General features: G+C 34.7%; 1 protein-coding gene across 3 annotated transcripts; it reads right to left on the bottom strand.

Moving 5' to 3' along the window:
• Positions 1 to 610: 610 nt before the first annotated feature.
• On the bottom strand, positions 611 to 12,520 carry LOC132175258 (inactive poly [ADP-ribose] polymerase RCD1). 3 transcript variants are annotated; one of them, XM_059587138.2, is made up of 8 exons: positions 12,280 to 12,520; positions 9,688 to 9,800; positions 7,183 to 8,422; positions 5,934 to 6,175; positions 5,327 to 5,385; positions 4,169 to 4,354; positions 3,938 to 4,033; positions 611 to 909 (listed from the first exon to the last, which is right to left on the bottom strand). In XM_059587138.2, exons 3-8 carry the CDS (start codon positions 8,298 to 8,300, stop codon positions 820 to 822), a joined length of 1,791 nt encoding a protein of 596 aa, XP_059443121.2. In that variant the 5' UTR covers positions 8,301 to 8,422; positions 9,688 to 9,800; positions 12,280 to 12,520; the 3' UTR covers positions 611 to 819. The 3 variants fall into 3 exon arrangements, with proteins under 3 accessions (XP_059443121.2, XP_059443116.2, XP_059443120.2); XM_059587133.2 differs by having other exon boundaries at positions 5,327 to 5,424; positions 12,280 to 12,518; XM_059587137.2 differs by lacking the exon at positions 9,688 to 9,800 and having other exon boundaries at positions 5,327 to 5,424; positions 12,280 to 12,518.
• Between the last annotated feature and the right edge of the window lie 1,386 nt (positions 12,521 to 13,906).

The raw sequence follows: 13,906 nt of genomic DNA, 5'->3' as shown, positions 1-13,906 counted from the left end.
GCAATGTTATTCGTAAACTACTAATAAATTGACAACGTATACAGGCCACCAAAAAGACAAAATGACCCTAAATTTTTTTCATTAAAAAAAAGAACTATTCCAATAAATTCGAAAAATTAAGGAAAAACAAAAAGATTTTTCAAATTTTCACTTTTAACAAAAAAGAAAAAAAAAATTTGTTTTTGCCATTGTTTATTTTTATTTAATTTTATTAATGATATTTTCATCATTTGATAATTTGAGAAAAATATTTTTATGAACTTGTTATTTATTTTTCCTTTTTGTTTTTAATAGAAAAAAACGTCGTTATTTAACAAATAATCTCACGAACCTCGGACAATAAATTTGAAAGCACCATATGGAGATACATACGACAACGTTGTCCATCTCTCCTGCAAATTTACATGTTTTTATTTTATTAATGAAATAACTAGAATATGCAGCCTTAGAAGAAATATTTCACCGCCATAATTCTAAACACGAACCTATAGCCTTTGAAGCTGGTCAGTCAATCCCGTTGATTAGCGAAAAAAACCCATCATAAGTTGAGTAGAGAGATTTAGGAGCCACTCATCATCGGTGATATCTGTGCAACTCAAGCCAGGAGACAAATACCAAGACAAATGAAAGATCAAATAATCCACCTTCAAAAATAATATCCACATTTGGCAAACATCACATAGCCCTAGTTCAAAAGCTACAACACTTGCCCAAGTCCCATGTTCAACTCTAAAAAGACACAGATAGCCTTGACAAACAAAAAAACGCAAGCTGCTAGCAGTTAACAAAGCTTTCAAACCCATCATAGCATTCACAACTTCATGTCGACGCATTTATGTTATCAGCAACCTTTTCTACATCAAGCATTGGCTTTGGCAGTTCCGGTTGACGCCTAGATTCCGATGGTACCTGCATCAGCCAGCAAGCTACATTAAAAATTGGAATTACCCTCACGCAGTATATGAAATCAAATTAATGGACCTTTAATAGTGGCTCAAAAGGCTGCATTTGACACTTTGGAAGAAAATGCACAAATGACCACTACCCTTGTATGTTATCTGTGATCTCTTGTAAACTAAACCAAGTCTCAGCCATAATTGTCCTGTAACTTCAGTCCTTTGCAACTAACCAAAATCCCTTTCAACAACATCGAAGAAAGGATCAATTACAGCATCTACAGCTGAATAGGTTACGTCGAAACTGGGTCACCGGCCTTCATGGGCAATGTCCATTATGTGGCACACCACTGCCATTCAATCAAAAAGGGAAAAAGACAACAAAAAACAAGAATGCTCTAGTTTACACCACACAATGACTTTATACAGCCACCATAGGACCAAATGTCCTCAAAACGCTTTTTTTATATTCAAATTCAAAAGTCATGCCTTTTAACAGCTTTTTTAAAATATAAAAAATCATAATTTTGAATCTTTTTCGAAGAGGTAGTCCTTAATCTCTGTTTATCTTCATACTTGGCAAGCATTAAAGACATAAAGATCATGTAATCTACTGGATCCAACAAGATATTGATCCAACAAAATGTTATTCAGTAGTACCACATTGTCACAATGTTACACTAGGTGTACTCAAAGGCAACCCATGTCAATACATCAAGGGCTGGCAAAACAGGTACGACCTGCGAACCCGACATGAAGTTAATGAGTTGTGGGTTTGATCTAAACAGGTTTGGGTTATAATCAGGTCACTTGTTTATGACCTGGTTATTTTTCGTGTCTGGTGGGTCAACCCGCGGGTTAAGCGGGAACTTGACACGAAGTTAACGAGTTGTGGGTTTGATCTAAACAGGTTCGGGTTATAATCGGGTCACCTGTTTATGACCTGGTTATTTTTCGTGTCTAGCGGGTCAACCCGCGGGTTAAGCGGCCGACCCGCCAGACCCTTTAAAAAAAATTAAAAAAAACCCCTAAACTAACCTAAGTCTAACTATCTAAGTCTCTCAGACTCTCACAAGTTTCACTCTCTTCAGTCTTCAATCTCTTGCCGCTCTTTCTCACTGTCGCGCCGCTCTCTGTCTCTGAGCCTCTTTCTCCCTCTATTCTCTTCACTGTTCACTCTCCCACTCTCTTGCATATTGGAAGACTCGAATCGACGGACTCTCTAATTTCTCTGCACTTTACTTTCTTTCCTTGTTTCTGGTTAGTGGCTAAGCGCCGACAATTTGTTGCACATTTGGATATTTCGATAATTGTAGTCGGCAATACACATCTCGAGTGAGGTTAGTGTGCGTGTTTTTTGTTTATTTTTAAGTATTTTTTTGGGAGATAAAAAGTGTGTTTAGGAGTATGCGGGACATCATTGAGATTGGATGGAACTTTTTGCTGCCAGTCCATTTGCTTACTTCGTAATTGTATTATTAGATTACTTCGTAAATCCCATCATTTTTTTAAATTTTTTATTGAAAAGATGTATCAATGGCATTTGTATAATGTATTATTAGTACATTATTTTTTTTAAAAAAAAATTTTCATTCAAACGCGGTGTGTCGTGTCAACCCGATATGACCCGGTTATTTTAAACGGGTTAGACGGGTCGTGTCGGGTTACCCGGCTGTTTTCTATGTCATAATCATGTCAATCCGCCAACTCGTTTAGCTTAACGGGCCGTGTATAGGTTAATTGGGTGGCGGGTCATTACGGGTCGTAATCGTGTCGACCTGCTAACCCGTTTTGCCAGCCCTTTATATATCTAATGGAACTCTTAGTTAATATTATGCTACTCAATAACTTTTAAGATTGATAACCTCCCATCTCACCATTGTGCTTGCGCATAGGGTACAAGCAACTACGGTCCTTTCATACTATTTGATTTTCCACTGTAAGCCTCTTCTCGAAGGTAGCTGCCTTAATAAAAGGGCTACATTTAGAATCACAAATTAGCATATCATTTTCTTTTCCAATGAAACAGCAACAGATCTCATGCTCAAATCAGTGTTGCAAATCAAACCCCATAGGAATCCTTATTTAACCAGCAAGCCCACTCGTCCCAAACCTTGCGCGAATATCAAACTCAACAAGACGCCAAAAGAGCTTATTCCTCTCCTAAGGAAACCACCACAGCTATTCACTAGTAAGCCCTCACTTAAAAACTACACTTTTCAGAAACCACTCCCCTCACCAAACTCCGATACATTCATTAATGCCCAAATAATTTAAATCCCGACAAAAACATTCTCAAAACCGACACACGTGAAGCCTACCAACAAATAAACCACACCAAAAACAACTACTAGCAGTTGACCTAGCTAGACCATAAGTATCCAACAAATAAATCATACACATAAAAGCCGAAACCCCTCCCAAAAGCACCTTAAAATTGCGACGTGGCGTGAACCCATTTTTTTTAAAGCTAAACCAGTTTTTTAAAGCAAAATTTTTTAACCGGTTTTTTAGGAGTGAATTAATTAGCGTTAATTATATTTCAATAAAATCCAAATGTCATTAATTAGCGTCATTAATTGTGTTAACTATATTATAATCAATGTATTCTTCTTGCTAATTTTTTTTCTTTATACTGTTCATTTTAAATCATATATATTTATAGGAATAGAGATTTAATTTTTTTTATTTAAAGATGTGAGATATATTTTTATACGTCTTTTTAACTTATAAAGAAAAATGATGTGCTTAAATTTTAAAATTAAATTATAATAAAGAATCTCGTGCATAGCGCGGGTTATAAGCTATTTTGTCTAATAACTAAACCATTTCCTCGTTCAAAGAACGAGATGAAGTCAAATTTTAGAACCCTTCAAATACTTTCGTTTTCTACAAATAGAATTTCCACTGTCCACCTCATAAAGCTCAAACTTTTGAATACCCATAATGAAAATCCAACTTGCAATAAGTAATCACTGCATGGCCCAAGAGCACATAAAGAATGTTTCAAACCAGCTGAATTGCAGAAACACGACTCATACCTTGCATTGAAGACTCGTGATTGTAGCCCGCAACAAAGGATCTCCAACTATCAATCTCAAATTTTTGATAAATTCATCACGACCTATTTTCTTTGCCTGATAAATATTCAAAAAAATAATTACGTACAAATAGTAGAAGATAATTCAATAAAACAGAAGACTGGGAAGGAGGAAGAGCAGCCCCACCCCCAGCCCCCTGGGGAAGCAAAATATTAAAGTTACTATGCATACCCTGAACGACTCATAATGTGTATTAATTTTTTCCATATATGTAGGAGGAACTATATCCGAGATAGCATCAAACAACATGGTGAAAGGCATCCAAGCGGATTTAGGAGCTCTTGTAGTGCTTGAGGCCACGCTAGCAGCTTTCCCCCCAGATCTCCGAGAATCTGAATTTGGTTGACTTATGCTCTCCTAAGAGAGAACAAATTAAATTTGTCAAAGGCAGTTTCACTTGCAAATTTGCACAAAAAAAAACAAAACAAAAACAAATGCTGCAAAATCTAAAAAGAATCATCACCGACATCTGCACAAATAATCCCAACCACAAAGTAATTTAACTCCAGCATGATCTCTGTGAAAGCAAAGGTTACTGAAATCTAATACAATGGTTCAAAGATCAAATACATGCAATCTCCAATTTGGTCAAAAGTGTATGCTTCAAATATCAGAGGAACAATATGCATGGCAACAACCACCTAAAGCTAGGGCGCACAAAATAAGTACTAGAAAGATCCTTAGTCGAAGGGATTACAAGAGTAGAAAAGGTGCCTTTTAATCAAACACCTGCACAAATTTGAAACCTCGACCACAACAGAAGAAAAAAATATGACAGCAATAATTTTTTCAGCTTAAACAAGCAATCAAAGTAACAATTTTCAGAAGAAAATGGTATTTTAGATAAGTAATAATTTAAAAAACAAAATAGTTTATAATCAACCATCGAGAGAAACAATTTGCCACAGCAGACATTCATCTTAAAAATTAAAAACAACTACACACATACCACAAATATCTAGTTAACACAATGAATACAAGAGTATTATTCTTCACTTTGTTGTCATTTTTTTTTTTGGTCTTTTTGATAATTTAAAGGCAAGGCTCTTTGCATAAAATTTTATAGTTGTCATGGTGCTTTCAACATAATACAAGTCACTTTGGAAGAGGTCTAGAAACTGACAAAGTGTTTCCTATCCACTCAAGCAACGCTTTCTCATTCTGGATTTCTAATGCATCCAAGTATTGCTCATTCTTGAATTTGTTGGTTAATATACCAAGTATAATTTTCTATTTAATTTATCAAAATAACCATATCTAATAACATTATAAAAATCCTACATAAGCACAAACGAAAGCAAGAACCATCTAATAAATTAAGACACATACCACATCAACTGCTGGAGACTCTAATCGTTGGCCATGAGGCACCTGACAAGATGTAATCCCTGAAACATCATGCTTAGTCTCACTTCCAATCAAATGCCCTGTAGGAACAACATAGAATACTAATGCTCAAGTACTAAAAAATCCAAGAAAAAAAATCATGGCATCCATCCGGCATCCGCAGAAGACACAGCTGGCTATCTCAAGGAACAGTAGTTGCAGTGATGAATCATCTCTTGAATGCAACAGAGCCCAACCAAGAGGAGATATCTACAATCCATGGATGAAGCTCTTTTTCCTAGAACTAAATACTTCTAAACTTTCTCCACACGAGTTTGAATCAGATATTGGGCAATTGATCAACTAGTTCAGTTCTGATCAATTGCAAAGGTAGCGTGTCCATCATGTTATTTTTTTTTTATAAGTAATCGAGATATCATAAAAAGCGTAGGGGCTCCAGGTACACAGAGAGTATACAAGACAAGCCACCTAGCTAGTAGGAGCAAAAACACAAGTTATATAATGCAAGAACACGAGTTCCAACACTATGTCAGGGGAAAGTAAAATAATCATGAAACTAAAGAGCACAATAAAGGAATGAAAAATTCACCTTCAGCTTCGGAAGAGAACTTGAAACTGACAACAAATTCTGGAAAAATGTGTGTGTTCATATTCATAGTCCAGATTATATAAAACCTAGGATTTTGAAGATCATCCACTCCACTATCAGAGTATATGTCACTCGGACGATATTGTCTAGTTCCAGGATAAACAACCTCCATGTTTCCCATTATCACTCGACAAAATATCATGTGCTGTACCCCATTTTCGTCAACATCACAATGACTTGCACTGTAATCAAAACAAAAATTCAATACTTCTCTAATAATCAGCAGAATAACTAAAATGTAAATAGCAATATGACGATGACAATGAGAAATGACCACAAGAAGAAATTTTTGGTTTTTGTTTAATATGATGAAATAAAAAACAATCCATTAGTAGTGAATCCCATGTGTTTCTTAAGGAAATCAGCACAATATGCTCCCTTTGACCCACAGTAGATCAGGTAATTTTCCTTTTAAGAAGTCACAAAATAAATGCAATTTCAAAGATGGAAGTATTCATCCATTTCACTCCTCATATTACTCTTAAATTTGAATAAGTTCATTTTACATTATATATTTTTTCAAAAAAAATTGAACCCACTTTCTTGGTTTATTTAAGGGCATTTTTTAGGAAGAGTGCCTGTTTCTTTAAAATGCATGTCATTTATCACTTTCCATTTATTGTGTGATGGAAAGAATAACAATAACAATAACAAAAAGATGAATAACAATCACATTCATGACAGGATTTTTCTATCCTCACAGTAACAGAGTTAAGCCATTGAACAAATAGGAGCACACCAAAAATGAAGGAATAGATGTCCAACAATATGAGGCTACTACAGCCTCTTGCTACTCATAGTCAGTTGGGTAGCCACAGCATGGTGCAAGTCCTGGGGAGGCAACAACCCAGATTGACTCACCCTTAGCGAAAGAACCTTCAAAGTAATACAAAGGAACACCTACCACTACTAGGCAACTATACAAACCTTAATGTAGAGGAATACATTGCCAGATTTATTTCTCTTTTTTTTTTTAACTGATAAAAGAGAAAATGCCAGAAGAAGAGGTGGCCAGTTGCAGCCAAGAAAGGGGGCAACCCACAGGCCACAGAAAAGCCTGTGGAGGTTGCTAGCACACCATAAAAGTTTCCCTTTATGGCACAAAGTTCTCATCATTCTTGCTAAAAATATAAAATTTACTAATTCAATTGTATATTTTAATTAGTAGACTAGAAAATAAACTCCTAACCTGGTGTAAGGACTATTAGCAGCCGTAAGATGAACACCAATGCCATACATGGACTTAATTGTTGAAGGTCGACAATAACCAAGCCCATGTGTCATTACTGTAGGCAGCTCCTCTTTAGATAAAGGAAGCCAAGCATATCGAACATTTGCATCCCCACGACAATTTTTGGTTAGTTCTAACTGCTTCTGAAAAAGCTCAGAACGAGCTTGCATCAAAGAACTTCTTGAGAAAGGGCATATCTCAACAATGTCAACACTACCAAAAGCACTCATACTGGTAAGGAACATCTTCTGCAGAGAGTCACAATCAAATTCATTTTCAGATACAGTGGCTGTGACTAAATCTGCATCCATCTGTTTATTTTCCTCAACAGCCTCATCAATTTTTGCAACAGGTTCTCTATTGCAACTATCCTCAACATCTGTAACATATTGGTTTGTAGCCGGTTTATCATTGATTTGGGTATGCTTAACTAGAGCATTTGACTCCCCACTACATTCCTCCATTCCATTTATTTCGATTTCCAGCAGCAGCTTGATCTCATGAGACCCATTGGACTCCTCAAACACTGGGTCTTGATCTTTCCCACTTTCAGGTTGAGAGAAATCAAAGAGCTCATTGTCATCCGCATAAGTTTCTGGAAAGAAGCAGCTGCCTGCTTGATCAATCCAAGCAATGGGTTGTCGTGAGCCTGTTTTCAAGTCCATCTGAAACATGTGCAAAAAGTCGAGCATAAAAGGATGCCCTTTTAACTTAACCTCCATAGCAGGCTTCTTTACTTGAAAATCTTCTCTAACCATATCAACAATATGCTGAGGAAAATCACTCCATTGGCCATTCTGATAAAACATTAAACGCTGTGGTGTGCCAGTTTTCTTAAAATTTGCATAGCATCTTTGTAAGGATCTCCCAAAATTAGACCCATAGCTCTTGAGCTTGCTTTTAGACCCACCCAATTTCCTACGCTTGCCAAGCTTATTTTGTGATGTATGCCATTGTGGTGACATTGTTGGGTTAACTTCATTCAAATATGTAGCAAACTGGGTTACACGCTTTCTTTTTGAGTCTCGCACAACTCTCCGATTTCTATCCAACGCCTTTGCGGTCTTTGCTTCCATTTCTAACTACTTGATCAATATCTATCCGCAAGTCTAAATCTAAAAGCTTAACTATACAAGAAAAGTACAACTCTAGCTCTTAACCAGTCAGTAACTGTACCATTTCAGATAATTGGCAAACCCTGAAAAGTAGAAACTAGTTAGAATATCTATTATGATGACATATACTATCATGTTTCTCAAATAAAAAAAATTTGGCATAAAAATGAAGTGATCGATAGACAACCAACATATATAAACCAACACAAATTAAACCAGCACCAAAATATTAGAGAATGTTTGTGAATTAATGAAATCTTGCAACAGATACAAGAATCAATAGACAAGACAATCCCCAGCAGCAATTTTATTTATTTATTTATTAATTTTTAAATAGGAGTATTTTGGAAATTTTGGCCTCCTTCATTAGGATTTTCCGTTAAATTCTAACAGAAATGTGACATTGCAAACTTACAGTTGAATACACTAAATTGAGACTTTATGAAGTTTAGGAGATGATTGCAAAAGCATTGAAAGTTTATGGGGGGTCAAGTGAAGTTCCCTTTTCTTTTTTTTTTTCTTTTTTTGTTTCGAGCAAGCACAAGGAATAAGAAAAAGTACTTGAATCATAGATAAGTTATTTGACTTTATATCTATCACAATGGACAGTTTCCATGGGGCTCCACCCCCATCCGATGGATGGATGGTAGGACAAAGGGTGGGGGGTGGATTCATGGCAATGGGACTTGAGTCCCACCATCACTAGGGGGGTTGGAGACCAATCCCCATCGGCCCCACCCTCTCATCTTTGCGAGGAGACATTGTAGGGGTGAAGAGAGAGAGGGACCCACCCCTTCTCCACCACCTACATCCCCATGGGCAGAGGGTAGGGTGAAGGGTGGAGGGTGGATTCATGGCTATGGGACTTGAGTCCCACCATCACTAGGGGGCTTGGAGACAAATCCCCACTGCCCCACCCTTTCCCCCCTTTGCGCGGAGACGTTGTAGAGGTGAAGGGTTCCACTCCCATGTGGCAAAGAGGCGAGACCCAACCCCTCTCCACCACCTGCATCCCCCTCCCTTTTCGTTCTTTTTCTTTTAAGTTTTCCCCTTTTTTTCCTTTACGTTTTTCTTTTTATGTTTAGTTAAAACTTTTTTTCCGTGTAGCAAGAAGATATTGACAATGACATAGATGTGCATGTCATGGTTTCCATTAAAAACAATAATGAAAAATGTACAGAGAAACCGATTTGATAACAATGCTTACCTAGGGCGTTTTGAGATGATTTTTGTACCCATGAATTAATCTAATACATACCTAAACCCTGGAGATTAGTTTAATAGTTTTCCATTCTAATAAAGAGATTTTACATACCTGTATAAAGATTAACCAAAAGAATACACATACCTAGCACTGCTGTTGTTTTTGATGTACATCTTCATGCTTTCCATTTAACTCTATAAAACTAAAGAAGAAACGCCACTTCCTTATTTACTCTACAGCCCGAAACAGCTCTGCTCCTAATAATAGCATCCATCCAATAATGTATCAACACTTAAATCCCATACAAGTGGACAATTTCTGTGACAATAAATAATGCTATAAACTTAAACTTATACTATCAAATATTAAAAAAATAAAAATGAAACTAAGATTTGCACAAAACAAACACCCAAAGCACATCTTCAAATTATTAACCCAAAACAGAAAATGCTAAGTTTACATGCTGAAAAAAATATAGATGACGAGGACCAGTAAAAACAAAATGACCAGCTTCAATTTTGTTTTCTATTTTCTGCTCTCAAAACAAATATGTTAACAAACAGCTCAAAACTCAATTCACTCCCCAAAACACAAAACAATTTGTATAAATCTATATTATTCTCTTGTTGTAAGAATATTTTTACAAAATACGTGCTTAACTTTTGAAGATGTAGCAGCTAAATTATTATTTAAAAAATTAGTAAAGCAATTGAAAGAATATTTTGACAAAACAGGTGTTTAACTTTTTGCAATACTAAGAGTTACCTTATTAATTTTTTATTTTTAAGAAAAGATTAGCGGAGAGCTCTTTTTTCTCACCTTTTTTATTTTATTTATTTATTTACAAATAAAGCTCCACATTTGTTTGGGTTTCTCGAGATAAGAGTAGGTGTTTGATTTCTCAGACACACTATATAGAAAACATTTTTCATATGTAAACCCCAGCAAGAAAACATTCCTAAAAACGGCGTTTACCTTCTTAACATGTCATAATACCTTTTCAATCCGAAAACAAAAAACCAAAAAACCAAAAAACAAAAAAACACAAATTAGCAAACATACCCTTTTCAACTATTTTCTATTCATAAGTCTTTGGCTCCATTTATTAATGCTTTTTAGATTATTTTTGGCTCCATTTGTTAATGTTCTAATATGACAGAAAAAGCTAAGTAGTTTCAAGGATTTTATGAGTGTTTTGTGTTTTGGGTTGTATGTTAATGCCTCCATTTGCTAATTTTTTTAGAGGATGCTTTTTTATTTTTGTTTTAAAAAGTGTTATGATGGGACATAAAGGTGATACTAATTTTGAGTGTTTAGAGATATTTGTTAATGATTTTATTTGATAAGAGAAAATAAAACGGAGAGGAAACAAAGCCAATGTTTTTGTTTTGAAAATAGAAAACAAAAGCAACAATGGAAAAGCTTTAACAAACAAAACCTTTCTTAGGGATTGGGCTTGCAATTTCAAAAGGTGAAATTTAAAATTTTAAAACGCGATTTTTAAAAATGCAGTTAAACATTTAGGGTGCATTTTGCATTGCGATTTCATAGACAAAAATCCGCATTTTCAAAGGATTGAGATCTCCTAACATTTCTTTTAAATTTAAAATTCTCAAATTCATAAATCTCAGCTATCCATCTTATCTAAACGTCTAAAATAAGACATGTTTCAGCATTTAATAAGAAAGCTACCCTCGAGGAAATATAAGTTTAGTAGCTTTCTCATTAAATGCTAAAACAAGACTTATTTTAGACCCTTAGATAAAATGAAAGGCTAAGATTTATAAATTAAAGAATCTCAAATTTAAAGAAAATTTTAGGGAATCTCAATCTATTTTCAAATCGAAGGCAATAAGTGTTTTATTGAAAAAACACAATTTTAAAAGTTAAATTACAATTTTAAAGGACAAACCGCAATTTTGCCAAAAGAGTAGTTGTGATTTTAAAAATAAAGTTTTCAGAACACACAATTTAAAATCGCAACCAAACAATACTTAATTACCAATCACAAATTCAACATATTCGTTTTACTGAAGAAAAAAAAAAAAAAAAACCTCTTTACCAGTAACAAAACCAAAAAAAAAAAAAAACGGATCGTGCACAAAAATCCGTGTTAGAGATCAAAAAAATACACGTTTCAGTGCAAACTTGAAAATACAACAATTTTTCTGCCAAAACACACAAATTTCAAGTAAAACAAATCACCGAAATCAATTCTAAAACTGATATTAGTCCACAACGATGACCCAAAAACTCGTATCAGTCGGAAACTGCCTCGATCTGTCCGATTTTAGCGAAAATCAGACTCCGAACACAAAGTCCAGAAAAATTATATTTGCAAAAAAAAAAAAAAAAAAAACAGAACGAAAACATTTACACATCAAATGCACGAATTTTTGTATAAAAATAAAAATACAACAATTCTCTGCAAAACATGAAAAAATTTCCAGAAAAACAAGAAAAATTTCACCGGAATCAATTCTGAGACTGATAAAAGTCAACGACGAGTCAAAAACTCGTATCAGCCAGAACCGGCCCCGATCTGCCCGATTTGAGCGCAAAAATCAATCTCCGAACACAAATGTTAAAAAAATTAAATAAATAAATAACAGAATCAAATCCATACATACAAACAAAAGAAATCGATTCCGGAACGCTTAAATCCCCGCCAGACGGCAAGAAAGAATAAATTTCGGGAGTCAAAGAGAGATCGAGAGAGAAAAACCAAAAAATTACCTTGAGAGAAGTGAAAGGTTTTGGAGATAAGGGTTTGACTTGGATAAACGGAAGGAGGCTCAGAATAAAAGCCCTAACTCAAAGGATACAGAGGGCAATCGGATGGATTTGGCGGATAAGACGGCGAAAACAAGGTGGGTGAGACTCCAGACCTTGAGTCGGCGGTCTTCTTCCCAGAAGCCTGATCTCCGAATCTATCCTCTTTCCTTTTGCTTGGACGGGACGAAACGCAAAACACGACTGGGCCCACCTGTCGATTATTCAAAGTGGGGGAAAGATAATGTCACCGAATAGCTTCGAAGCGTGTAGTCACAGCTGGGTTTTATTGGACGAGACAGGTGTACTTATCGTTAGAATGTGACAAGACACCCATATATTTTCTCTCATTAATATTAAATATAAAGAAATGCTAACGTATCTACTCCATCTTATAAATTTAATCGTTTAACTTTTTATAAAAAAAGTATGACGAAGGTTAGAAAAATGATTGAGATAAATGTTCTAGAATATCTCTTAAATATAATAGGATTATTATTAGAGCTGTCAATTTTTAACATAATTAGCGAATTCAAAACAAAATTAAAAGGTTATAGTTAAAGATATGATCCATTTAATTAAATTGAGCGGATTAGAGTTGATCTAATTAGTCTTAGACACATGCCCTGACATGACCCAAAATACGTTAACACAAATTGACACCCCTAATTATTATTATTATTATTTTGCCTAATATCTTATGAATTTTACAATTCAAAATTAAGAAATTGTTAAAAAAAAAAAAAATCGGAAATAAATAAATTATAATTTCTTAAATTATATGTTTACGTATCCAAGTAAAATATAAATAAACTATAGTTAACCTTTAATTTTGCTCTTTCCAACAAAGAAAGGACAATGATTTTTTTTTTTTTTTTTTTAAAGCAGGTACAAAGGAAAAGGTGAAGGAGAAAAAAGGACAATGGTATTTGGCTGTTTGCTTTTAGAAAAGAAGGAAAGGAAGTGAGCCCAACGGGAGGAAAGCTAGCAAGCAAGAGAGAGAGAGAGAGAGACGACATAATAAGAAAAAGATAAAACGAAAGAATTTCCACGAAGCCTGGTTGGGAAAATTTTTTTATATTATTTGGCACCTTCGGTGTGAATCTTAGGCGTAGGTAAAAAGAAATGGATTTACCCAATCTAAGCTTGTATGTATTTTCTTTGAGGTTATTTTTATTTTTTAAGTACATCAGAAACTATTATATGATAAATACAAGCTTAGATTGATAGAAAATATCGAGGAGTTGTATAGAAAGGTTATACAAAGTTATATCCTATAAGTTTGGATTTGCTCATATCGATATTCGGCCTTGTATCTACTTTTCGGTCATTATAGATACAATTTTTAAATATTAAATCTTCCGTTATTTAAATTGTGTACCGTCCTCACCTGTAGTGATTTATCATTCCATGAATAATTGAAAAATGACTCATTGATCAAATTGAGAAAGATACACAAATAATTTGATAATTGATATCTATAATCATATAAATATATATATGCTTGTGGTTTTAAGGATAAAAACATAATTTAATTATACGAGTTATGCAGGTTAAGTGGGTTGACACGAATTTAACTCATCTATTAATC

This window comes from Corylus avellana, chromosome 3 (assembly GCF_965113065.1).
Source record: "Corylus avellana chromosome 3, dhCorAvel1.hap1.2, whole genome shotgun sequence".
Taxonomy (NCBI): domain Eukaryota; kingdom Viridiplantae; phylum Streptophyta; class Magnoliopsida; order Fagales; family Betulaceae; genus Corylus; species Corylus avellana.
Note: the sequence above shows the minus strand (reverse complement) of the source record. Positions and strands in the feature narration are given on the sequence as shown.

What these genes read in the sequence shown, in the direction of transcription:
- LOC132175258 (XM_059587133.2), bottom strand. Translation starts at nt 8,300, where the DNA reads ATGGAAGCAAAGACCGCAAAGGCGTTGGATAGAAATCGGAGAGTTGTG. An exon ending in GTTCTCTTCCGAAGCTGAAG is followed by an intron (nt 5,425 to 5,933) that starts GTGAATTTTTCA and finishes TTGTTCCTACAG; the next exon opens with GGCATTTGATTGGAAGTGAG. An exon ending in TCACGAGTCTTCAATGCAAG is followed by an intron (nt 910 to 3,937) that starts GTATGAGTCGTG and finishes TGGCTGATGCAG; the next exon opens with GTACCATCGGAATCTAGGCG.